This window comes from Vulpes lagopus, chromosome 2 (assembly GCF_018345385.1).
Source record: "Vulpes lagopus strain Blue_001 chromosome 2, ASM1834538v1, whole genome shotgun sequence".
Classification (NCBI taxonomy): Eukaryota; Metazoa; Chordata; class Mammalia; order Carnivora; family Canidae; genus Vulpes; species Vulpes lagopus.
The window spans coordinates 123,532,842-123,559,013 of record NC_054825.1 but is presented as its reverse complement, the minus strand read 5'-3'; the positions used below and the strand labels follow the sequence as shown (position 1 = coordinate 123,559,013).

The 26,172-nt window shown below is 38.1% G+C and overlaps 1 protein-coding gene across 1 annotated transcript; it reads right to left on the bottom strand.

Annotated features, from left to right (window-relative positions):
- Positions 1 to 5,257: 5,257 nt before the first annotated feature.
- On the bottom strand, positions 5,258 to 24,455 carry C2H6orf58 (chromosome 2 C6orf58 homolog). The gene is made up of 6 exons (XM_041739307.1): positions 24,155 to 24,455; positions 22,396 to 22,479; positions 20,497 to 20,681; positions 19,480 to 19,580; positions 14,003 to 14,241; positions 5,258 to 5,515 (listed from the first exon to the last, which is right to left on the bottom strand). Exons 1-6 carry the CDS (start codon positions 24,453 to 24,455, stop codon positions 5,391 to 5,393), a joined length of 1,035 nt encoding a protein of 344 aa, XP_041595241.1. The 3' UTR covers positions 5,258 to 5,390.
- Between the last annotated feature and the right edge of the window lie 1,717 nt (positions 24,456 to 26,172).

The window sequence follows — 26,172 nt, the reverse complement described above, 5'->3', positions numbered from 1 at the left end:
GGGGTCCTGTGGGTTTCCAACAGGAAGCAGTATAGCAGAAAATATGGGAAGTGGATGTGACAAACAAGGCAACTTTGTGAGGTCTCCGATGCAAAGATCCACAGGGGAGTTCTTATCAGTATCAGGGCCCTCATCTAAAGACGCTCACCAGCAGAGTCTACTTACTTGGGACGGTCCTACACAGAGGGGACACCAAGGCCACATTGTATCAGACATTTGGTTCATAAAATGGATTAGGACACAGCCTTTCCCTACCCTATCCGCCCGTTTCAAATTACACTACAGAGGTTCTGAGGAAAGAGCCCAATGTGGTTCCCATCATAAACCTAACTCAGCTAAAGCGTGGGGTCCTGTCAGGATTGTCAGTGAGCCCAATAAATCTCTCCTTTTAAATACTGGCCTTCTTGAGAGGAGTCAGAGGCAGCGGAGTTTCTTTTTTTTTTTTTTTTGGCAGCTGAGTTTCTAAATCTTCAGCTCAGCTAAGAGAAAGGACCAGGCACAGGTGACCTGGGCAAGGACAATGCCATTGCCCCGGGGCTTGGAGGAAGACCCCGACCCCGTGGTGAGGATGAGCACATACTCCCGGGCTCTTCAGTACACCTGCTTAGGTCCTATTATTATTATGTGCCAGACACTCTACCAGACATTTTGATATAAAATATTTGAGTGTGCATATGTTTTCCAAATTTTGACTTTCCCAAGATCAGAACTGAGACTTGAATCAACATCCACATGACTCCCAACTACGCGGCCTTGATCCCCAGGCTCATGGCCTCTCAGTGTGCAGTGCTGGGGCTCCTTAGGCAGCTGGTCTCCATTAACCACTCAATTCTTCAACATTTGCTAGCTGCCTACCATAAACTAACCAAAAAAGGCGGTCGATTCTGGGGACTCTCCAGCTTCTATGAAGAAAGGCAGGTTCTATCCCTAAGGAAAATGAATGGAATAAAATAACTCTTGGGCAGGCCACTCTGAGAGGCTGCACATTCCTCCAAGACTAGTTCTGGTGTTTGGGTTTGTTTGGGGTTTTTTTTGTTTTTTAAGATTTATTTATTTTAGAGAGGCGGGAGAGAGACCAAATAGAGAGGACAGAGAATCCTAAACAGGCTCACAGCTGAGCACAGAGCCCGATGAGGGGCATCATCCCACCACTCGGAGATCATGACCCGAAGGGAAACCAGGATTTGGACGCTCCACCGACTGCACCACCAGGAGCCCCTATTTGTTTTTTAATTTGGATGCTACCTCGAATCGAAGAAATGTATGGACCACTAGTATGGAATTTCAAAACCTCAAGCACCTGAGACCCCAATTTTAGAGAAGCAGAAAGGCCTCCTCCCTCTCCTTAGAATCTCCCCATAGAGGTGTAGGCGCCTGGTTCACTTGGCAGCACTTCTACATCAAGGTTCTCCTTCCTCATGGAGCTGCCTCCCCTTGCAGTTAGGCCGCAGGGTTTGAAGGGGAACAGAGACGTTGTTCCAGATCTGATCTCCAAGCCCCCGCACATCCTATATATTAACTAGGGCAGGATTGAGCCCCAGACTCAGACTGGGGCACTCTGACACTGTGGCCTCTTTGCCTCGGCTGAATCCATCAAGGGTAGAGCTATGACCTAAGAAGAGTAGCTCGGTATCCTTCCTGGGGCTTTTTTCCAATTAGAATTAGGAAAAGCCAGCTAGTGCCTTTGGTAGAAGGAGCAGCAACATGTGGGAGACAGGGCAAAAAATAAAAACAAAAACAAAAACAAAAACAAAAACAAAAACAAAAACAAAACAAAGCTTCTAATAGGGAAGAAAATGAAGCTGGAAAACAGAGAAGCAGAGACAAGAGGCTGGCACAGAGAGCCCTGGCTGTGCTCACGGCCCCAGGGTTGGCAAACAACTCTCCTTTCATCACGTTGGACAACAAGGCGTCCCTCCATTAGCTCCCCCTTTTTGCTCCAGCTAGTTGGATTTGGATTATCATCACTTTAGCCAAAGGAACTCTTTGCTAATCCAGGCTGTTGCTCATTCCATCAAAAGTGTGGCTGAGGTCGTTACCCCATAGTCTGTTTGGGTGTAATTCTCACACTATGTGGGTGTAATGCCAAAAGGGAGCCCAAAAGGTAAAACAAGGAGTGAATAGGTTCGAAGCTTATGGTTCATTAGGACTAATTAGAACGCTGAAGGGATGCACACCCCTAGAAATGCCAGGCATGTTGCAGATGGGTGCGTGGCTTCAGGTCCCAGCATGCAAGGCTAAGCACCCCAAACATTCTGCTCCTTGGAATTCCATCAGTTTTAGATATTAGGTGGGTGGTGTGACTTTATTTCATTAATTTGTAAAGGTTCTGATTTCAGTCTCTGTTCACCAATTAATTAAATACATATTTCTCAGATACACACACTCAGAAACTCAGGACTAAAAGGACTTCAGGAGATGAGGTTCTGGTGCGAAATCCTAAAACAATAAACCAATTCAGAATCACTCTTCCTGTGATTCTCTCTCTCTCTCTCCTTCCTTCATTTTGACTGAAATCATACAGGATCTTGAGATTCCATTAGACCAACGTGCGGCCTATGGAAGCGGAGTCCGAACGTAAGGACATGACTGGGGCGTAGGAGCAGAGAGGAACGGGGGGCTCACTTATTAGTTCTATGCCTCCTTTAAATGCAGAAAGAACATACTCTACACTAATTAGGAGCAGTACAGAATCATCCCTGTACTAATGAGTCTACAGATCAAATTGCAGCCAGCTGATACGTGTAGGAATAATATAGCACATACAAAATAAAAGCACGGTTTGAAAAACACAGTTTTATTACTGAAAAACTTTCTATTCATTCACCTTTCTCTGCATCTTTGCAATGAAGTGTATTATGGGTCCAAAATGATTCTTTTTTTTTTTTTTTTGAATTCTCAGTTGGGCAGAGCTGGCCCCCATCCCGCACGCATCAGTGTCACTTATCGCAGACAAGTGTGACTTCCTAGCTGCTCCCTCTGTGGCCGTGGCCCCAGTACTTTCCGCTTTTCCAAAGATCACTGTATTAGAGGCGTCTAAGGGATGCTACTCCCTCCACCCACTATAGTTAATTCATTTACTTTTTGTCCTATTCCATTTTATTACTTTTGCTTTATTTGCGTATTTTCCTGAACTATGTACTGGTGATCAGATGGGACAGCAACAATGCCTCGCTTACTCTGATTTTGTCTTCTGAAATGTGTTATGCACTTTGTCAGGTGATTTCCACTCTTTTTTTCCAGTATCCATAGCATATGCCTATAGTTGTCCTATTAAAACAAATCTCTATGTAGCATTTGAAACCTCCATCAATTCTTTTTTATTTATTGAAACTTTCAGGGTTTTGTTTGTTTGTTTGTTTCATTTAGTCAATCAAATAAGACGATATTTGAGTGCTTACTAAAACTTCTGGCCTGGGTCCTGGGGATGCAGCTATGATAGAAAATAAAGTTGTGCCATCATAGAGCTCCCGCACTGGTGCAGGAAGGCAGATAAGAAACAAAGAAAGTAACACAGCGTGTGATGGGTGGAGATAAGTGATGATGAAGGGAAAAAAAAATACCACAGCATAAAAAGGATAGAGAGTGTTGAGTGGGCGCAAAAATATACAAAAAGTCCAAGAATATCCTGACAAGTCAGAGAAGGTGACATTGGAAAAGGACCAATAGGAGGTGGAGAGGTGACACAGGCAGTGACTCGGGGGAAGAGCATTTTATTTTTTTTCACACAAAGGAAACAATGCTCCAAAAACCTTGCATCCCGGGTGTGCTTTAGTGTTTGAGGAAGAGCAAGGAGGCCAGTGTGGAAGGGGGGAGCCGGGCGGAGGCAGTGAGGGACCCAGATCTTGTCAGTGGTGTGAGCACACGCATGTGTGGAAATGCTGTGGGTTTTGCCCTGGGAGAGGTAGCAAGCCACTTTAGGTTTGAGCAGAGCAGAAACATGATCTGACGTATAATTGGAAGGATCCCTCGGGCCATTATGTGGACACCACTTACATCAGAAAGAGAGCAAGGGATGAGCACTGGGAAATATGAGCAAGGGATATAACAATGCTATATGTTGGCAAATTGAACTTCAATAAATTAAAAAGAGAGAAAGAGAGAGAGGGTAGGAGCATTTCTTTTCCAACAGTTAGAGGGTAGATGTGCTGCGGGTGAGGCCCTAAGGACAACCTGCCCATGAAACTTTGATTTCAGGCCTGGAAGTCACCCCCTCCTGAAAGCCAGCACCAGGACAAGCTGGAGCCCCCAAGTCTACATTACCAACTGTGCAGCAGAGGGGGGATCTGCGTGTGAGCGCTTCAAACTGCAGTCGGTGGCAGCACACGAGCACCAAGACACAAAGCAGGTGGGTGTCCTACTCTATGTGCCAGTTCTGCTGTAGGAGCTTTAAAGATTTTAGTCGACCACCAGTATTTCATTTTAAAATGTTCTGGGTTGAACACCTGCACCCCGATGTTCATAGCAGCAATGTCCACAATAGCCACACTGTGGAATGAGCCTCGGTGTCCATCGAAAGATGAATGGATAGAGAAGCTGTGGTCTATGTATACGTGGAATATTCCTCAGCCATTAGAAAGGACAAATACCCACCATTTGCTTCGACCTGGGTGGAACTGGAGGGTATGATGCTGAGTGAAGTAAGTCACTCGGAAAAGGACAAACATTACATGGTCTCATTCATTTGGGGAATATAAAAAATAGTGAAAGGGAATAAAGTGGAAAGGAGCAAAAATGAGTGGGAAATATCAGAAAGGGAGACAGAACATGAGAGACTCCTAACTCTGGGAAACAAACAAGGGGTGGTGGAAAGGGAGGTGGGTGGGGGGTGGGGGTGACTGGGTGACGGGCAATGAGGGGGGGCACTTGAGGAGATGAGCACTGGGTGTTATGCTATATGTTGGCAAATTGAACACCAATAAAAAATAAACTAAAAATAAATAAATAAATAAATAAATAAATAAATAAAATATAAATATAAATATAAATATAAATATAAATATAAATAAAATTTTCTGGGTTTTGGTTATAAATCAGCAAGACATATTGCTCTAAGTTGCACGAAATTAAGCTACATAGGAAAACAACAAACGAGCCGAATACATTTAATTTCTGTTTATTGATTTCACGGGGATTTATAATAGCCTGGTGTCATTTTCTTTAGATCCTAAACCTATTAAGTATTGATAAGCCTAAAAATCAAGAATTATTAATCGAGCAAGATAATCATAGCATTAATTTGAGTTTAAAGTTAGAATGCAAGGATAAAAATCCGCACAAATGAGCATAAATCGAAAATATCAGAAGCGAGGAAACCGTATGGTCATGCTCAGATTACAATTTTGAAATTACTGTTGCTCAACAAATTAGAATTGTAGATTTTTAGTTCATTAAATGGGAACACCCCGAAATGCTGGATTAAAGATTTCAAGGATTATTTGAGAAAGCTCTAGAACTTGCTTCCTTACAAAATGTGTCTTCATTAAAGTTTCCCATATGGTCTGTGAAAATGAACCTGTAAAAGATATAAAATTATTACATGTAAATTCAAATTAATACACAGTTGTTAAAATGTTTATTTTTCAACCAAATTCTATGTATTTTGCATATAAAATTATATGTTCATTACATGATACTTATACATACGAAGTTTATATATTTAAATTTTATTGACCAATTCCTCACATAAAAATCAGTAACAGGGATCCCTGGGTGGCTCAGCCTGCCTTCGGCCCAGAGTGTGACCCCGGGGTCCTGGGATCGAGGCCCGCATGGGGCTCCCAGCTCGGAGCCTGCTTCTCCCCCTGCCTGTGTCTCTGCCTCCCTCTCTCTCTGTGTCTCTCATGAATAAATAAATAAAATCTTTTAAAAAAATCAGTAACAAATATAAGTAATCAGAAAACTAGGAAAAGTGCATAAACACACTGAAAGAATCATAAATTCATACAACAGTGAAGTAGCATTTTCTACATAAGGAGCTAACATAAGTTATAGAGTTTGCTGTGACAGTGGTTTAGAGAAAACAGAAACCTTAATTCAGTTTTATGACAAAAATATAAACCCCTGAAAACTATTTTAAGTATCATTTGGCAATATATGACTCATTGACTTTAATTCATTTCCTCTCTACAAATTTATTTGTAAAATCATAAATTTTGCCTGAAAAACATTCCTAAGATGCCATTGTTGCCTTATTGCCAGTAGCTTATAACAGAAAATAATGCTTACAGTTATAGTAAATTTATTAAATGACATACTACATATACTTTAAGCAGAATGCTTCAAATCAATATATCCTAACATCAAAGAATTTCAAGAAAATTTTCCAGTAAAAAAATAAAACAGTGCGGAGCGGTCAGCATGATCTCATTTGTGCAAAGAACACGGGTTTTATTTATTCATTTATACACTGTTTTATGTACAAATTCCGGAAATTTGCACCACTTGAAAAAAATTGAATGAGGGGCCAAAGATATAAATGAAGAGAGGTGGGGAAGAAGGCTTTAATTTTAATTTACTATGTTGAGGGCAGCCCTGGTGGCTCAGAGGTTTAGCGCCGCCTTTGGCCCAGGGTGTGATCCTGGAGACCCCTGGGATCGAGTCCCACGTCGGGCTCTCTCCATGGAATCTGCTTTTTCCTCTGCCTGTGTGTGTGTGTGTGTGTGTGTGTGTGTGTGTGTCTAATAAGTAAATAAAATAAAATCTTTTAAAAAAATTTTACTATGTTGATACACTGAGGCTTTTTTAAGGTTGAATATATTAAATATGCTTTAAGATAAATCAGTAGAAGTCACAGCAATTAAAATGCCTTTAAAATAAAGGGGAAAAATGAGTTTTTAAAATGATTTTTCTTGAGAAGAAATATTTCAGGTTAGATCTGTTAATGTACAGGAGGTGAGGGTTTGAAAGTGTCCAGAATGCTTGGCCCCAGGTCTACTTCTGTTTTCTTCCCACACTCTTTGGGGATGGGCAGATGATGCTTAATTTCCATATTGAGCCATCCCTCTCACCAGTGTTCACTCCTTTCCACGGAGACAGAGTATGTTTCCTGATCTGTGGGCGAGAGCCTTGGGTGCATGTTTTTCCTCTGGCTACAGCTAATCTGTTATAAAGTCCCGAGACCCAAAAAAATAAAAAATAAAAATAAAGTCCCGAGACCCAAGCTATCTTCTACTTAATATTTTTCTCTTCTATTTAAACTAGTGAGCAAGTTACGCTAGTTTGCAATCTTCAGATTTGATTAATGCTGAGTCAGTCAACACATTCCAAGAGAAAGCAAAGGGCTGACACTAGATTTCAGACTTTTCTAGAAAATACATTTCAGTATGTAAGAGGATGGTGTGTGTTCAGGAGAAGGGCATGGGCTTTAAAATAATACACCAGGGTGCAAATTTCTTATTTACCAGTTGGTGAATTATTTAAACTTGTAAAACCCGCTTCTTTATTAGTAAGAGATTGGCAATAACTCTTTTTTTTTTACACCAAAGAAAAATGTTTATTAAAGTATTGATTACTGGTTATTTAAAAATGCATGGGAAGAGACAAACATATCAAGGCATTATCATACAACTGCTTTCTAAACCCAATACTTTTGAAATAGAAAACAATGATCATGACTCCCCAAACATCAGTTTACTGAAACACGTTGATTTTTAAGTTGGTCTAAAGCTCTTGTCACTGTTTTGCTAAAATGTCACTAGGTTTTTAGTTTAATCTATCATCAAAACTTTGTTTTTTAACAGGTTTACTTCTCAAAGTAGTAGATAGTTATTTCTTGGGAGTTAATGTCAGCAACTACGAGACACTCCTCTAAGTTAAGAAGTCACTACAATTGCTGCTTTGGAAATAGTTACCACTTGGGCTTACCTACACGGAGACTCATGTATTGAAAGTCAAATGTTAATAGGCAAACTATGGGGATTGGGAACACGAGGACTCTCAAAGAAAAGATGTGTTCTTTTACGGTGGACCTGCTAAAAAAGACTATTATTTACTTTGGTACTGTTGCTGGAGAAGCCGTTTCCGCCAGACCACAGAGCAGCTGTATAATTGTTCATTTTATTTCCTTTTCTAAAAATGTCAGACTTTAACAATTCGGCTGATCAACCTAATAAGCAGAGGCTTTTAAATTACCATATATTTTAACTGCCTGAAATAAATTATTTTCCTAACTAGTTTAGCAGCCTTGTGCCTGGAAAGGCAGCAAAATCCACTTTGTTCTAGAATTAGAAGGTGGACTCAGCATAAAGCCCTCAAGGTTCATCCATGAACCACGGCAACTGATAGGATTTTATTTTTTTATGGCTGATAATATTCCATTTTATACATATTGATACCTATGTATGTATATATATATATATATGTATGTATCACATTTTCCTCACCCATTCATCCACTGATGGACACTCACATCGTTTCCATTCCTTAGCTATTGTAAATACTGCTGCACTGAACATGGGGCTGCAAATATCTTTCTGAGATAGTGACCTAATTCCCTTCAGAAAAAATACTCAGAAGTGGAATTATGGGATCATATGGTAGTTTTATTTTTAATTTTTTGAGAAAACTTTATACTATTTTTCATACTTGCAACACCAATCTACTTCCCCACCAGCAGTGCCTAAGGGTTCTTTTTTCTCCACATTCTTATTAACACTTGTTACTGCTTGTCTTTTCTAATAATTGCCATTCTAACAGGTAGGAGATGGTATCTCATTGTGGTTTTCCCTGATCTGTGCATTTTTCTGATGACTAATGATGTTGAGCGCATTTTCAGGCACCAGTTGGCCATCTGTTGTCTTCTTTGGAAAAATATCTGTTCAGATCTGCCCATTTTTAAATCAGATTGTTACTATTTTCTTTGGCTATGAATCCCCCATCATATACATGTCTTGCAGACAACTTCTACCATTTCCTTTTTTTTTGATAATTTCCTTTGCTTCTTTCTTATTTGATATAGTCCCACTTATATTTTGTTGCTGTTGTTGCCCTTGCTTTTCGTGTAGAATCCAGAAACTCATTAAGACCAATGTCAAGGACCTTACCCTCTGTTTTCTCCTGGGGGATTATGGTTCCAGGTCTCACTGTCAAGTCTTTAATTATTTTGCATTTGGGTTAAGATAATGGTCCATTTTCATTCTCTTGCAGGTGGCTATCCAGTTCCCTTAGCACCATTTATTTAAGAGAATGTCTTTTCCCCATGTGTATTCCTGATACCTTTGTTGTAAAGTATCTGACTATACACGTGTGGGTTTATTTCTGGCTCTCCATTCTGTTGTATTGATCTCTGTGTCTGTTTTTATGCCAGTACCTTACTGTTTTGTTAACTATAGCTTTGCAGTGTAGTTTGAAATTTATAAGTGAGGGGCACCTGGGTGGCTCAGTGGTTGAGTGTCTGCCTTTGGCTCAGGTCGTGATCCTGAGGTCCTAGGATCGAGTACCGCATTGGGCTCCCTACAGGGAACCTGCTTCTCCCTCTCCCTGTGTCTCGGCCTCTCTCTCTGTGTCTCTCATGAATAAATAAAACCTTTAAAAAAAAAGAAATTTATAAGTGAGATGCCTTCAGCTTTGTTCTTCTTTTTCAAGATTGCTTTGGCTATACAGAGTCTTTTGTGGTTGCATCCAGGTTTTAGGATTGTTTATTTCTGTGAAAAATGACAGTGGAATTTTAATAGGAAATGCATTGTCTGCAGATTGCTTTGGGGAGTATGGAAGTTTCAACAATATCAATGCTTCCAATTCATGAACATGGAATTTCTTTCATTTATTTCTGTCTTTTTAAATTTCGTTCATTAGTGTCTTACAGTTTTCAGTGTACAAGTCTCTCACCTCCTTGCTTAAATTAATTTCTAGGTATTGTATTCCTTTTGATGTAATTGTAAATGGAATTATTTTTTTAATTTATGAATTTAGAGGCTATGAATCTACCACCATTATGTTAGATTATCTTACATTAACTATATTTTACCTTAGAAGTAGGCTTTATGCTTTCATATGTTTTCTTGTTACTAATTAGGAACACTTTTGTTTCAGCTTAAAGAATTGCCTTAAACATTTCTTATAAAGCCAGTCTAGTAGAGAGCTAAACCCTTTTAGCTTTTGCTGATCTGGAGAACTCTTTGTTTTTTCTTTAATTCTGAAGGAAAATTTTGCCAGGGAGAGTACTCTTGGTTGGGATTTTTTTCTTTCAGCATTCAATTATATCATGCCACCCTTCTGGCTGATAAAACTTCTCTTGAAAAATCTGCTGAGTCTTATGCGGGGAGGGGGTGGTTCTCTTGTACATAATGAATTGTTTTTCTCTTACTGCTTTTAAGATTCTTTGTCTTTAACTTTTGACAATTTGATTATAATGTGTCTTGGTGTAGGTCTTTTGGGGTCCATCTTATTTGGAACTCTCTAGGTTTCCTGAATCTGTATGTCTGTGTTCTTCTCCAAGTTACAAATTTTCACTCATCATTTCTTTCAATACATTTTATGCCTCTTTCTCTCTCTCCATTCTATTTTTGGGGCCCTTAGAACACAAATATTGGCCCACTTGATGTTGTGCTAGAAATATCTTTAAGCTATCTTCTTCCTTTCTTATTCTTCTCTCTTTTTGCTCCTCTTATTGGATGAGATATGTTGCCTTGTGCTGAAGTTCCTGACCCTGTTTTCTGCTTCACTAGACTGCAGTTGAACATTTCTATTGAATTCTTCTGCTCTATTTTTACATTTTTTCAGGTCGGTGATTTCAGTTTGGTACTTTCTTATATTTTATATTTCCCTATTGAAATTTTTACTTTGTTCATTAATTATTTTCCTGACCACAGAGAGCATCTTTATGACCATTATTTTGAACTCTTTATAAAGGAAACCACTTATCTTCATTTCATTAAAGTATTTTTCAGGGGCTTTATGCTGGTCTATTGTTTGGAACACATTCCTCTGGGTCTTCATTTTCCTTGCCTTTCTCTGCTGGTTTCTATGGATTAGACAAAACAGCCACCTCTTCCAGTTTTGAAGAAGAGGCCTCTGAATAATAGATAAATCTTATTCAATGTTGCCCTTGCTCTTGATTGTCTTTCAATCCTTTGTGAAACTGCTTAGTGTGCTCTTAACGGCCCCAGTCATTGAAAGTGGGCCAAGACCTGTCAGTGTCCCAAAAAGGTAGAGCTCAGTCAACACCTGGATGCCAGATGATTTTAAGCTGCATCCTTGGGTAGCAACTTTTGTTTATTACAGTCCTATGGAACACATGAATTTAATTAAGCCCTGTTGGCCATCAGAGCCATGCAATCAAGAAGTATCATCTGGGTGACAACTGAAAAAAAAAAATGAAACATGGCACCAGATGTGTGTGTAAGTTCCTTTACAGGAGATACCTCCATCCTGAAGCAAGACAAAGGGAGAGTGCAAAGATGGCACCTATCAAGTTCGTGGTTTCTGAAGTGTATTGCAGTATTAAGACTCCTCCCTCAGTCCGTAGCTATTGAAATGAACAAACAGGCCTCTAATGAAAAGATTGGGTGTGTTTCAATTTGCAGCCTCTGATCTAGATCCTTGGGAATTTGCCACAGTGAGTCTGCACAAGCCTTCTAAGAACTGTCTCTTCATTTGCTGTAGCCTTCTGGGTCTTGTTGATGCAAGCCCCATTGGCTTTCAAAGCTAGATGTTTTGGAAGCCAATCTCTCACATGGAAGCCTTAGAAGTTGGGGTGCCAGATGTGAGGTCCAAAACCACCACTCCTTAAGGAGAAGCTAGGGATTGTGAGATTCCTCCCTATAGTGTGTCACTTCGTCAAGGCTGGGACTTATGACAAGATTGTGTCTCAGCCTCTCCTTCCTGCCTCAATGTGGATTTTTCTCTCATTTTTCCAGAAATGTTCAGTCACTCAGTTTCTGGATTTGTATCAGAGTGAATTGTTCTGTCTGCGGCTGTAGATTTTGTGTGTTCATGAAAGGAGGTAAGTTCAGGAGCTTCCTATGTCACCAATGTTTTCTTAAGCATTTTAAATTACATTAACATGAAGCATCAGCTTCTGATAGTTTTGAATCTTCACTCAGTCTTCATTGTTTATTTTAAATGTCACTCATGGAAAAAATGATAAAACTAGGCAAGCTTTGTTTTCTCACTAATTTACACCTAATATTATATTATTATAAAATAAAATCTAATACCTAAAAATATTTTTCAACTTTAATATGAGCTTTACTCTTAGAATATATAGAGCTAAGGATTAAAACTTGATGCCACTATAGGCAAAGAAATGGTTGAGAATTTTATGTAATTAAAAATGAAAAACCCCATTCCAATTCTTACAATCGGCAAATGTTAAAGAAGCCAGAAAAGGTTAATTTTATTTTGTAGATTACATCTAGTGAATTTAGCTTAAGTGTCTTGTGGAAAACACTTCTGGAAACTAAAAAGTAGCTAAATGACACCTGAAACCTTATTGTAAATGTATACATATGTTACCAAAGATTAATTGAAAATGCTCATTTTTAAATATCAATATTTGGTTTTCACTCATGTTTTGTTTTCAATATATTTGTTTTCTCTATTCTTTGCTTATCTGAAAACTCCAAGGCCTTTGATACTGTGACTGAACTCTGAGTGTCAATGGGAGCATGGAGAGTGGTTGCCAAGAGAATGACAACTAGATGATAGTGAATGCCTTATTATGCAACGTTACACAATTATACTATCAAGGCTGATCATTTTTTCACCAATAGTTTTCAACATTTAATCTTCCATTTTTTTGCTGTGAAAGCTATTCAAAACTAAGTGATATAAAGCCAGATTTCAGTAAAACTTAAATCTTGTAAAAATCTTGTGGTACGGTACTTTCAAACTTTAAAGTTATTTCAACTTCCATTATCTACTCAGTTCTTCACCTTATATATCTTAAGAGGAAAGATCCAGTTTATGCAACCCAGACATACAATGCAATTACACCATCTGATCATTTGCAGAGTTACCAAAAGTCATTCTTCTCCTTTCATGGTATAAATTTGTCACACAAAATAGTTCTTAGACAATAATTTAATTCCCTAGCCCACTCACTTCTCCAAACATGACAGCATCTTTGTACTGGTGAGATGTAGATAATATAGAAGCCAGAGGCTGGGAGGAGACTTAGTTCTCTCCTCATTGTGTAAAGGGAAGCTGCCACTGACTGAGAATACTGCACTGGAACCACTACTACAGCAAGAAGAAACTGCAATTGCATGAAGGCCTTAAATGTTTGGGCTTATTTTTTACTCTAACTCAAATAAGATTTCAAAAACATGTATTTAATGTATTTATGTTTACTTGGCTTGTTTATCTATCAGATTCTTTGGGGGAGCCTAAAAAAAGTAATATTTTAATTGTTTTCAGCTTGGTTCACTGCATAAGAGCATACCTGGAAAATTGAGATGATGTGGTAATTCAAATGTACAACTAAAGATTCCTTCTGTTTCTCATTCTGATAGGAAGCCCTATAGTTGAGGAGCTCCAGCAGAATATATCATCCACAGCTAGTAAGGCTGGATGAAGGGAGCGCCCATAAGTCAATTTGCTAGTTTTTCCCATTAATCATGCTGGATTTTCTTTTGAGATTTATTTATTTCATTCTAAATTAAGAGCAATGTATAAGTTTTTTTTTTAAAAAAAAAGGACTACTATAACAGCATCAAAGGATTATATATGGGTTTACAGATGAAAAGCGGACTTGGAGTAGTCTGGTGGCTTCATGGATCAATAAAGATGCATAAGAAGGGACAGACCAAAAAAAATAAATAAAATAAAAAAAATAAAAAAAAAAAATAAAAAAAAAATAAAAAATAAAAAAAAAAAAAAAAGAAGGGACAGACCAGGATTAGAAGGACCAAAAACTGTGGAATGGATACCCATGGAGAACCATGACTTTCTTTAACAGTATGCATTATAACAATCTTTGTATCTGATAAAATCATTTTTTCTTCCCTTATTCAATGAAATATTAATTTTCATTAAAATATATTGCTTATAAGGCCCTTACCTGGAAAGTTATCCACTTGGGAAAGAAAACTTAGAAGGAGCAGGACAGTGTTTTGAAATTCAGTAAAGTCGCTGATAAAGGGGGCTCTATCCCCATTAACAAGCATTCGTGGTGGCAGGCCCTCCTGGAATTCATGTGTTCTGACCAAAGTTGTAGGAAAGAGGGAAGCAGCTAAATAATCCACAGCCACACACCAATTTCTTCCAAAATTTGCTTCGGCTTTAGAATAATACTCCAACCTAAGAGACAAGTAGAAACAGGTACAATTGCAACTAATCCACTCCAAATTTCAGCCTCATTATTTTCTTTCTTTTGTTTTTGATTTTTGAATTTCAAGTCTTTATTTAAATTCTAATTGGTTAACATACAGTGTAATATTGTTCTCAGGAGCAGAATTTAGTGACTCATCACTTACATAGAACACCCAGTGCTCATCACAAGTGAGGAACAATGGCTTAGGTAACCTGTAATGGCTTAAATAAACTTCAAGCCCTAAGAACAATGGCTTAAATAAACACTAGGAAAGAAGTGAGGGCTGTGTTTAAAGGCACAGAGGTGTTTAGCAAAGTCAGATCCAATGGAAGCCTTTTAAATGATTTAAGTGAATATATTATTGGACAGTTCACCTAATAAGTCAGTTAAGAGAGAGTCAAGTAAAAATAAATAAATAAATAAAAACACACCTTTAAAGCTCATTTTAATTTAAAATACAGTTATAGGTGCACCAGCCAATCTTAGGATACAAGACCACAGAGCTTTAAGTAGACATAGACTGTAAAGAGGTCAGGACTGTCTCAAGTAAATAAAAGACTCTAATATATTCTCTTTTTTTCTAATATATTATTTTACCTAAAAAAGGTAACACATGAGATTTGAAGGAAGTGCCCCAGTATGTAGTAGATTGCAAACATGGCCTCAATTTCTCAAAAGTCTTTATATCTCTGGTTTTTGGTCTCTTCAATGTCCCTTCCCTATTACATAGAAAGGAGACAGCAAGGAGAGAGGTTTTCTACCCTGGCTCAGCCATATAAGTTGATTTAGCCAATAGAACATTAGCCAACTTGACACCGCATAAGCTTGAACTGTGTTTTCACAATTTGGTTTCTCTCCCTTGCCATTCTACCATCACTATGGCAAACACTCAGGCTTGCCTGCTGGAGAATGGGAGACAAATGGAGCAGAGCTGAGCTTCTCCACTCATCCCTGTGTTGCCAATCAAATCAGCAAACATGAGGTGAGCACGGGGAAGATCAGCAGACCTGCCCAACTGGATCTTAAACATGTGAGGAATAAGCACTGCTGTATAGACGCTGAGATTCTGTAGTTATCAACCGTGCTACATTCTCGTGGGAAAAAAAAAATGAATGAAATACAGGGCAACACACCTAATAAATTGCAACTTCTCAACAGTGAAAGTGAAGCTAAAAACTAATGGAGATATGCCTTCAAAAATTCTTAAGTATTGCTAGCCTAGGTTTCTGTATTCACTCAACCTCAGTCAAAAATCGTGAAAGAATAATGATATTTTAAGAATGCAAATTACCTGCAATTTTTTCTTCTTATACAACTGTTCTGAATCGACTAGTATGTAAGTCTTAACCAACAAAGTAATCCAGGAAATAAAACAATACAGGATACTGGAAATGGGTGAGTCAACATAAAGAAGAGACAAAGGCAATCTAGTACAAAGATCCTAGAGACCTAAGAATCTCATCTGACCACCTGGGCAGAACAGAGCAAGTCCACAGTTCTGAACGAAACCTCTACGAGAAGAAGAAATTGATATAATTCCGGATGCTTCTAAACACCTTAAGAAGAAACTTGTTTGGTTTGCTAATTTGAAGTAATTAGCGTTGTGTATGATAGAAAGTAAACAAAAATTCACACAAAAAAATGATCAACTCTAAAGGGAATGAGATAATGAGAAAAATAATTAGAATCAGTTTAGTACGCGTGATGTGAATAGTGATTGATAGTTAAAATAATGTAGCCGCTGAACATTGACTCAATCCACATCATTAAACAATTATACAGAAAGAGTGGTAAGTGGGAAGAATTTGTGTGGAGTAGGGGTGAGGGGAACTGAGTGGTAATTTCCTATGGTCGTAATAAAAAGGATACTTAAATCTGCAATCAGGAAATGTTATAGGATTTTTTTTTTTTTTTAGAAATATAGTACTAAATATCACAGTAACCAGCGGTTATAGTGGCATTCTCCCTGGATACAGCTGTGTCAATTATTTATGTATTTTTGGTGGGAGGGATGGCAAAACCTCATAGAACCATTTGACTCTTTGTCTTTTTTTTTCAAGATTTTGTTTATTTGACGCAGAGAGAGACATTATAAGCACGGGGAGGGGACAGAGGGCAGAGGGGGAGGGAGAAGGCTCCTGAGTGAACAAAGAGCCCCAAATGGGTGGGACTCCATCCCAGAGCCTGGGATCAAGACCTGAGCTGAAGGCAGTAGCTTAACCCTTAACGGACTGAGCCACTCAAGTGCTTCCATTTGACTCTTTAAATCATTGACATATAAGAAATGGATCATAGACAAACTAAAAATAATCCAAAACAAAAATAAGGAGGCACACCTGAGTTCAATATATAAAATAAAGAAATAGGAAGGAAGGAGGGACAGGGAGAGCGAGGGAGGGAGAGAAGGGAGGGAGGAAATAAAGGAGGAAGGAAGGAGGGAAAGAATCTTCTGAAGAATCTTAGATTCTTCTAAGATTCTAAGATTCTAAGGACTGTCCATCCACTACCCTAACTCCTAGGACAGGGAGACCCTGGTCACACTCACTTGCCTGCTAACCTACCTGAGAGGGAGAGAGGAGAGGTATGAATGATATTTTGTTCAGCTCAATTATATTTTGTTAAGCCCCAGGATTAAAAGATTCTTTATCAAGGAAGTGAATATTATATTTTATTCCCGCTTCCTTATATATTGAAAAGGTGAGAGTCTTCTTTAATTAAAACATTTTAATGTCTTTTACTATCTTTTGGTAGTTACTGACCTTGTAAAACTAGTCTGTAGGCCGTGTACACTGCAGGCAGCACAGCTTACAGGTAAGAGGATGAGCTATGGAGTCATGAGAAATTTAAACATTAGCCCTGCCATTCACTAGCTGTAAGATTTTCAGCAAGTTACTAAACAGCTCGACCACATACTCAGGATCTAGAAAAATTGAGGTATTTCAAAGTGAGATATTACATGAAGATACTTCGTGAAATTTCTTGTACTTGAGAAACAGAAGCTACTTAAAAAATCCATTCGAGAGAGTCACCTGTTGCACCTAAATAGAAGGTCAAGTAAGAAGGTCAAATTTCAGAGAATAAAAAAAGTTAATAAAAAATCTTTTTTTTTTTTTTTTTGGTTATAATTAGTGAGGAAAGTGCTTCTAATAGTATCAGAAAAAAAATTTGGGTCATATGCTTGTGATCAAACTAATCATGTAATTATTCAAGATTTTTCATGAAAAAATTCATATGCTCTGTGATTTTAGAGTTTTTAAATAAATTTGGCCTGCTAAAAATATATTTCTTTCAAAACAGTTCCATGACATAAATAGGAATAAATACAAAAAGATTAAAAATCTAAACCCATAAGACACAAGAAATGTACCTGTAAGAAAAAAAATTTCTGCAATCTCCTTGAACTTTAGCTAAAGGACTCTCATATTTCTAAGGGACAAAGTTGCATTCCCTAGTGAATTATCTTTGGATATGAACCTGAAACATCTGTAAATGAAAAAAGTAGTCTAGAGAGATGACTTCTTATCTGTCAAATCTTGAGGTTGGCAATCTGAGACAGAAATCGTTGTCTAATAATCTCATTCCTATTTCCTGTCATCAGAATGGAAAGAACAGTTGAATTGCAACTGCTGTGCTGGCTTCAGCTCCAAATCCAATTACAAATGCTCCAATGGGAGAAAACTCCTCCATCCTCCAATTAATATCTAGTTTTTGAAGCTATATCAATAAGTAAAGGAGGAAATGTGTTTTGAATCTGCTACTGTAGCTGATTTATTTACTATACTGAAGGACGGAGTCGGTGGGAGAGACAATCAGTGAAATAAGTAAGAAACACTCCCACGTTCCTGCCTGGATTCACCTGTATACTCAGACAGTACCAAGGACCCTGATTTTTGGTTCCTGTTTTGCACCGTACCCAGATTTCCACCCCAAATCTCTCTCCAATTGGTTGACCCCACCCCCAGATAGTGTCGATGATGGCTGATGTTATACGTCAACGTCACTGGGCCTCAGGGTGCCCAGATATTTAGTCAACATTATTTGGGGGGTATTTCTATGAGGGTTTTTCGGAAATCTCACTTTTCAAACCAGTTGACTGAGTAAAACATATTGCCCCCCATAGTGCGAATCGCCTCCATTCAATCTGTTGGTAGTGTGAATAGAACAAAAAGATGACCTTCCCTAAATTAGGGGGAAATCTGATGAAGGCTGATGGCCTTCAAACTGGAACATAGGCTCTTCCTGGTTCTATATCTATCTATCTATCTATCTATCTATCTATCTATCTATCTACCTATCATCTATCTATTTATCTATCATCTATCACCTATTTATCCATCTATCATCTATCTATCATCTATCTATCTATCTATCTATCTATCTATCTATCTATCTATCTATCATCTATCTATCATCTTCTATCATTTATCTATCTATTATCTACTATCATCTCTCTACCTACCTACCTATCTTCTATTGGGGCTGTTTCTCTGGAGAACCCTGACTAATATAGTATCATTCACAGCTAAGCACAAATCATTCTTGCACCTTCTTATCTAAGTCTATAATAACCTCTAGATGTACACCTAGAGTGCTTGATAATCTTCTGAGCTACCCTGCATGCTCACCCTGATGCTAGTTGATCTTTTTCCAGTATATACTCTCCACAGTATAAGTACCTACCAGTACTATGCCCATGATCAAAATATTGAAGACAGGGATCCCTGGGTGGCTCAGTGGTTTAGTGCCTGCCTTCAGCCAGGGTGTGATCCTGGACTCCAGGATGGAGTCCCACATCGAGCTCCCCACAGGGAGTCTGCCTCTCCCTCTGCCTGTATCTCTGCCTCTCTCTCAGTCTGTGTCGCTCATGAATAAATAAGTAAAATCTTTAAAAAAAATATATTGAAGACAATTTCTTTCCTTTTTTATATAGAGAAATTGGTCATATGTTTCATTTGTTTGTTGGTTGGCTAGCTATTTCATTAGCTGAAATAGTTGGTTAGCACCAGATGTTTTTTTTTTTTTCTCAAAATTTGCTGCTTCTTCAAAAAATATTTTCTAAGTCTAATCATTCTAAAATACTTATACTTCATCATTAAAAATACCCAATGGTTAATATTATTTAATAGGAACATTGAGTACCACTTTAGAAGAGGAATAAAAAGGCATAAGTGAGGCCCAAAATCATTTACCATATTAAATAGAAATGATTTGGGATGCATTCTTACCTATCTTCAAATATTTTGCCAACAGTATCTATGGTTGCGACATGTGCAGCCCATAAGTACTTCAACAGGTCTTCAAAGGTACTGGAAGGATACTGTAAATGCTGTAGCGAGGAGAAATTTATTCATATTTGAGAAAATACAACAATTTCTCTCCTTAAAATTTAATCTTACTCCCATACATAATTTAGCAATATCCTGCATGAGAGGAGAATTTTGTTTCTAAGAACTGTATAAGCTCTCAGTGACTAACACTTTGTAAAAGAATATAATAAATATCTATTATAAATAATATTATTGAACACATCTATAAGAAATGAGCTGCAACAATTTTCCCAGGAGTCAGTATTTTATACTGGATTTTGTTTTTGATTTGTCATTTGTTTTTCTGCTACCATAGCAAAAGTTACCACTAAAGTTTAAGAAAAGGAGGACATTTTTATTAGAATCTTTAATCCAGTCATATCTAAAGTAGTGAACTAATAATCTGTGGAACTAGTGAATCCATCTTTTCATTGTGCACCTTAGCCCACATCTATGTTTAACCAATGTTCACATTTTGCTCATTGAATATTTGGTTTTCATTGCCACATAATTGTTTAGTTTTACCTATATGATCATTTATTAATTCAGTTGGAATAAGTTATTTGACTCTTCTAATAACCAACTCCATAATTGTATTTCTCCTAAAAGTTAATTCTTCGTTGCCATGCAGATTCAATTAAACAGAATAATCTTTTGCATTTAGTCAGATATCTTATGCACGCTCACATTTATGTATTATTCATTTGGAATGAGAGGATCGAGTTTGTGTTAATGCCATATTGGCTCAGAGGGAACAAACGCCCCACCTACTGACCCCCGCTGCAAATGTAATAATATAATTCGCCTGACAGTTTACGTTTTTACACTTAGGAAATATACGATGCACACAAAAACCTAGGCAAAAAGCACTATACAAAACAGAAAATTCTCTTACCACCTCCTAAGAAAATAAATTACAAAACTTTAAAAAGCAACCTGGTAAAAGGCATTCCACTTGCTCATTATCTCAGGAAAGGACGACCGGCAACTAGAAACATTAAGACAAAACTTTGTCTGGTCCTTGGGTGGTGGCAAAAGCATGACTTGGTCCGATGATATCCCCATTATGCCAGAGTCAACCGCAGCAAGGAAGGGCAATGCACATAGAAAGTAATTCATATCTGTAACAGCAAAATACTTATTACTGCAAATCCTAACAAATGGGATAGAGAATATTTTTAAGTTATCTGTAAACCAGTAGGCAAAAATCACACATTCAGAAACCTAGCAAAAAAAAAATTGAAAATCTCCCTAAAGATCATCTACATAACTTTAATATGCTTTTGTTAATAACCCTACAATCAGGGGTCCCGGGTGGTTCATTGCATTAAGCGTCTGCCTTGAGCTCGGGTCATGATCCTGGGGTCCTGGGATGGAGCCCTGTGTCTGGCTCTCGGCTCCACAGGGAGCCTGCTTCTTCTCCCTCTCCCTCTGCTACTCCCCCTGCTTGTGCTGGCTCGTGTGTGTGCTCTCTGTCTCTGTCTCTCTCTAAAATAAATAAATAAAACCTTTTTTAAAAATAACCCTATAATCATAGACATAGACTTAAGCAGTTGTCTATGATATTTTAAATAAAAACTTATATTTAATATTAAGTTAATATTATGTAATATTCAATATTAATTTAATATTATTTAATATTTTTTTTCAAAGCATTAAGTAAAAAAAGGAAGGAAGTTCTCTACTTGTGCACAGAATGATACACTTCTAATTGAAGTTTTTTCATAAAATGTAATTTTTTTCTAAGACATTTTAGTGTGGTTAGAGTGTTGACATTGCGTACTTTGTATTTAGCCAAGTTTCATGTGCAACTGTGATATCACAAAGCCCTGGTTTCAGATTAGGTTTTTAAAGCCCACATTTTGGATAAGTGTTGACAGTAGATCTCTGGATGATTAAATTGACAATGAATTAGCTGTTTTTCATTTCTCTCTAAATATAACCTATTCCAGCAGATTTAGACATTATAGTTTAGAGGGCTGTAAAGCCTCGGCTGATTCTCACTGGTGATGCAGAATGTTTTTTATCACAGACACGCATTTATGAACGTAATCCTATGCCCCAGTCGAGCAGCCTGATGCTCCAAACTCCTGAATCAATCTGGGGATAAGGAACCCTGAATTCCAAACCGTGACTATTCGTGGGTCTTTGAAAAGAACCAGTGTGTGTGGTATTAGAAAAAATATGTTAAAAAAAAAAGAGAGAAAAAGAAAAAATATGTAAAGGTGTATGTGGTGTGTGTCACCCTAAGCTTGTCTCTTATCGGGAAATGTCTCTAATGAAATATGGGTAAATTAATTTAATTACTAAAACACAAAATAGAATTAAAGAATTTGAAAATGTCTTCTGGTTATTTTAGGACTGAATGTCTGACAGACGCCTTTGATTACTGATTGATAAAATGAGTAATCATTTGAAAAATGATTTGTGGTACCCACCCTGACATGTTAGAGCATGAAAGGCAAACACATTTGGTTGGGGTGAAATGAGGAAAAAGCCTTATTCACTTGTTCCCTCCTTTCTCATCCCCCCTCATCCTGGAGACCCCCCCTCACGTCGGCCTCCCTCCTCCCTGGTAGGCCGGGCTTGCAGAGGCCCTGGTCCCTCCCCGGCCCTTGTTCTCTGCTTCCGTGACAAGCTCGTGTCCCAGGGAATCATTACTGACACGACGGCTGTCCAATTCGAGGATGTGGCACCAAGGCCACAAGGTGCACGATGAAACAGATTCCTTCTTAGAAAGAACTAGTACTGTCCTCTCTCCGTCCCTAAGGTTTCGGGTGGAACACTTTCCTTGGGGGATGGTTAGTACCTGTTTTGCCACTTAAATGAACCTACCAGCCCACCAACTGTCCACAGAGACACACAGAGGATCAGAGTCATAGCCACAGTCGGTCCTTCTTCTGGGATCAGCTAATCTTCCTAAGAAGAGAGAGGGGGGTGCAGGGATTATTCATTATACAATAACATTCTTGAGTATCAATAAATATTTTGCTTTAATTTGGTCTCTTATTCTTTCATTGATCCCTAACTACTCCCTTCCACTCAATCTCCTTCTCCCTTCCTTTTCTTGTCCCTTCCTTAAACATACACACACACACACACACACACACACACACACACACACACTACACTCAATCACATGTCCCTATTCCACCCCATTTCCAGGTTCTGTCCTTTGGCTTAATTTCTGATATTATCACATTAGAATAGAATTTTTCATGGTGGACCTACACCTTGATATTTTTTTTTAACTAGGCAGTTATTTTCAATATGCAGCCACGGCTGAGAAACACTGCTTTAGCTTATTTGTTTACTTCCTAATAGATTTCCTTTCCATTTCCCCAGTAAAATTTCAGCCACATTTCAAGCCTCAGTTTAAATTCATTTTTTTTTCCTGATTACTCCAGCTGACTCCTCCACTCTACCCCTCGTTTGGCACTTTTAACTTTTATCCAAGAGTTGTTGTGTATTTTCTTCCACTTAATTTCTGCTATCTTTCCCATTTCACTTGTGTTGTTGTAAATTCTTTGATGGCAGGGAAACTGTCTGAAAGTCCTTATTCACACCCCATCTCCCCACTGCTCTTAGCAAATGCTGGACACTTATCAGTTCATCAGTGGAAGAGTTTAGCCAAGCTTGACCCTGATGTGTGAATTCAGTGAGTCAGAAGGGCATTAATCCACCAGCCCTTTCAGACTCCATCTCTTTCCCCTGAGGGTGGGCTGCCTCCCATAGTAGACTTAATTTCACTGATTTCTTCTGAACTAGGGTTGTTTTGACGCCAAGGAAAGCCAGATAAATAGGAGTAGATTTAGGTCTCAGGACATTCCCTGACAAAGATGCGTGACTTGTCAACCACAGGAGTTCCTGAATCTGATCACTGCTCAGACTTAAGATAAACTGTGATCTTCTAGTTTTTTTCATTGGAATACAACAATGAAATTTCCTTATTGGTGGTGTTATCGGTATGGAGTAGGCAAGGAAGCACCACTCGCTTTCATGAGCTGCTTCTGTCAGCCAGAACAAAAATATCTTTCTAATTTATGAATCCTTGGCCCAGAGCGTATATCTCCTAACTAAATGTTAGAATGTATTTTCAAAATGAGTCAATCATTTGCAGAGAAACATCGTCATGAGCAAGATGCCACTCCTTGCCTAGCAGCCCTATCTCCATGTTTAGGTAATCACAATTGGGACTTCAAAAAATTTCAAGTTAATTTGACAACACCTTCTGTTTTTAACATATATCCTTTTGACTGTTTTGTTCATCTAAGTGCTTAGAATGGCATCTGGCATCTAGCAGGAGTTCAATAAATACTTGTAGAATTCTCAATAGATCTGACATGATGTCTTTTTGTTTGGCAGCTATGCCTGATGCACCATTGTGATTTCTAGTCAAAACAGAAGCACACAAAAGAAGGATTTATGGAGGAAGAAGAGTAGAAGTAGAGAAATATGATTATGAGGGGGGAAGAGGAAAAAAGAAAAGGATCAATTCTCAAAGACAATTCTCAAATTCTATAGAGTCTTAGTTCCCTATTACTCCGTGGTTATACTGGTAGATCATTAGGATGATAACAAGAGTCATTCTTACCTGTTTTGTATTGCCAGCCATTCTGGAGAGGTAACCCCCATAAAATGTTTTGTTCATTGTCTAATAGAATGTTTTCAAAATATCTTGCTGTCTTGTTCACTAGGATTTTGTACATCCCCATTCTCTCAGGATATACCCAGGGATCAATAATGTACTTTCCATTCTTTACCCTGTAGTCACTGAACTGACTAGCACTTTTCTTCCACAGCGGGGGATACAGATCTGAGAAATTAGATGCTCCTGCTAAAGAAACAGAAAAGCAACCAAGTAGTACACAGGTCCAAGGAGGAAGGAAAGCCATTGTGTCAAAGCTGGGGATTGAGATTGTGGCAAGGCTTTTATTGGGAAATGGAGGAAGAAGTCATGGTATTTGCTTTTATCTCAGCACATCAACATGTTTTGCTCTTTTCCCTGAAAATGACATAGTGAAGATGGGAAGGCCTTACCAATGAAAATAAGGTGCCTGTCTTACGAATAGCATCATCAAAAGTTTCTTATCCACATGATAGTCCAAAAAAACTGTTGAAAATTCTATTGTTGAATGAATAAATATTTTAAACCCTTTCATAAAGCTGCTATTAGGTTTACATTGTGTTTGTGTGCCTATTAAATTAAATACCCTCCTACACATATATCTTGACCGTAATTACCCAGAAATGTATGGGTATGGGCAGTCACCTATGTCTGTAGAAAAGGGTTTACATAGCAAACCTGAGAATGCTATTGTTAAATAAACCTGCTTGTAGTTTGGCCCTTGGCTGGCATCTGCCTACTTGGCTCTCAAAGTTCCTAGTCAACAGTAAAATGACAAGTGATTCACTGTACCTAGACTGTGCAAACACTATGGTTTATGCTCAACATCTGCTTTCCTTGTAGAGTCTGGAACTTTCGTACATGACTAGCTCCCAGTAAACAGCTTGGGCATTGCCTCTTTAATGGGCATCCCTGGGCAGAAACATGACACACATATTGCTGTACTTCTGTTACTGGGGGAAAGTGCACTCTGTGTGACCTCTCATTGGAAGGAAAGAGCATGTGGGAATCTACACATGCGTTCCTCCAGACTCTGCCTCTGTCTTTCCCCTTATTGTTCAGCTGTGTATGCTTACTACATCGCCACAAAGAACCTTAGCCATGAGTAGAATTGCATGCTGAATCTTGTGAGTCTTCTAGAAAATGTTTAAACACAGGTCCCTGAATGAAAACTTCAGTTACCCATCAGTTATCTCTCACCAAAGGCTAAGAAAGAAATTTTGAAACATTTATTTAGTATGTTTAGTGAAATAAAAACTTCTAGTCCCCATTTTGAATCATATATCTCTAGAGCCTAGAGGAAAAGACACAGTCTAATAGGTTTTAATTTCAGATGTGTAAGTTTCAAAAATATAAAGAAAAAATTCCCAGTGATAACAATTTGAAGGAATAGAATGCCTTAAAGAGCTGAATTTTCTCCATGCAGAGGATATTGAACTAGTCTTTGATACATTAGCTAACATTAAAAATAGTTGAATTTTGGAACTCCTGTGTCAGAATCTAAAAAATAGGTTAAAATGGCCTATAATAGTATAGATAAAACTACTGTCAACAAAAAGCTTGCAGGAGTTTCCTAGCCTACACTGTGATTACAAAATATATCACCAATGATATTGGGCCACTCCCTCCTCATTGAAAAAAATTCTTAATGTATTGTACAAATAATGAAGATTGATGTACCAGGATTTAAAATAATGTGTAAATATTATTATATACTGAAAAAAATGATCCATTTAGTAGAAGTTTCTGTTGCAAGGAAGAAGCTTGAAGTGTGCCTATGTATCCAATAGAATAAGCCAGCCTTTTGGCAAAAACTCCCAGTTAATTCCCAGTTTTCTTTCATCCTTTAATGTTAGCCAGAAACATGGATATCCAGAATTAAGGATACAATTCCAGCATCCCTTGTATAAGCAGCCACATTACTAAGTGCCAGCCACTGGGATATGAATGGAAATGGTGTCCATGTATCCCTTAAAAAAAATGGA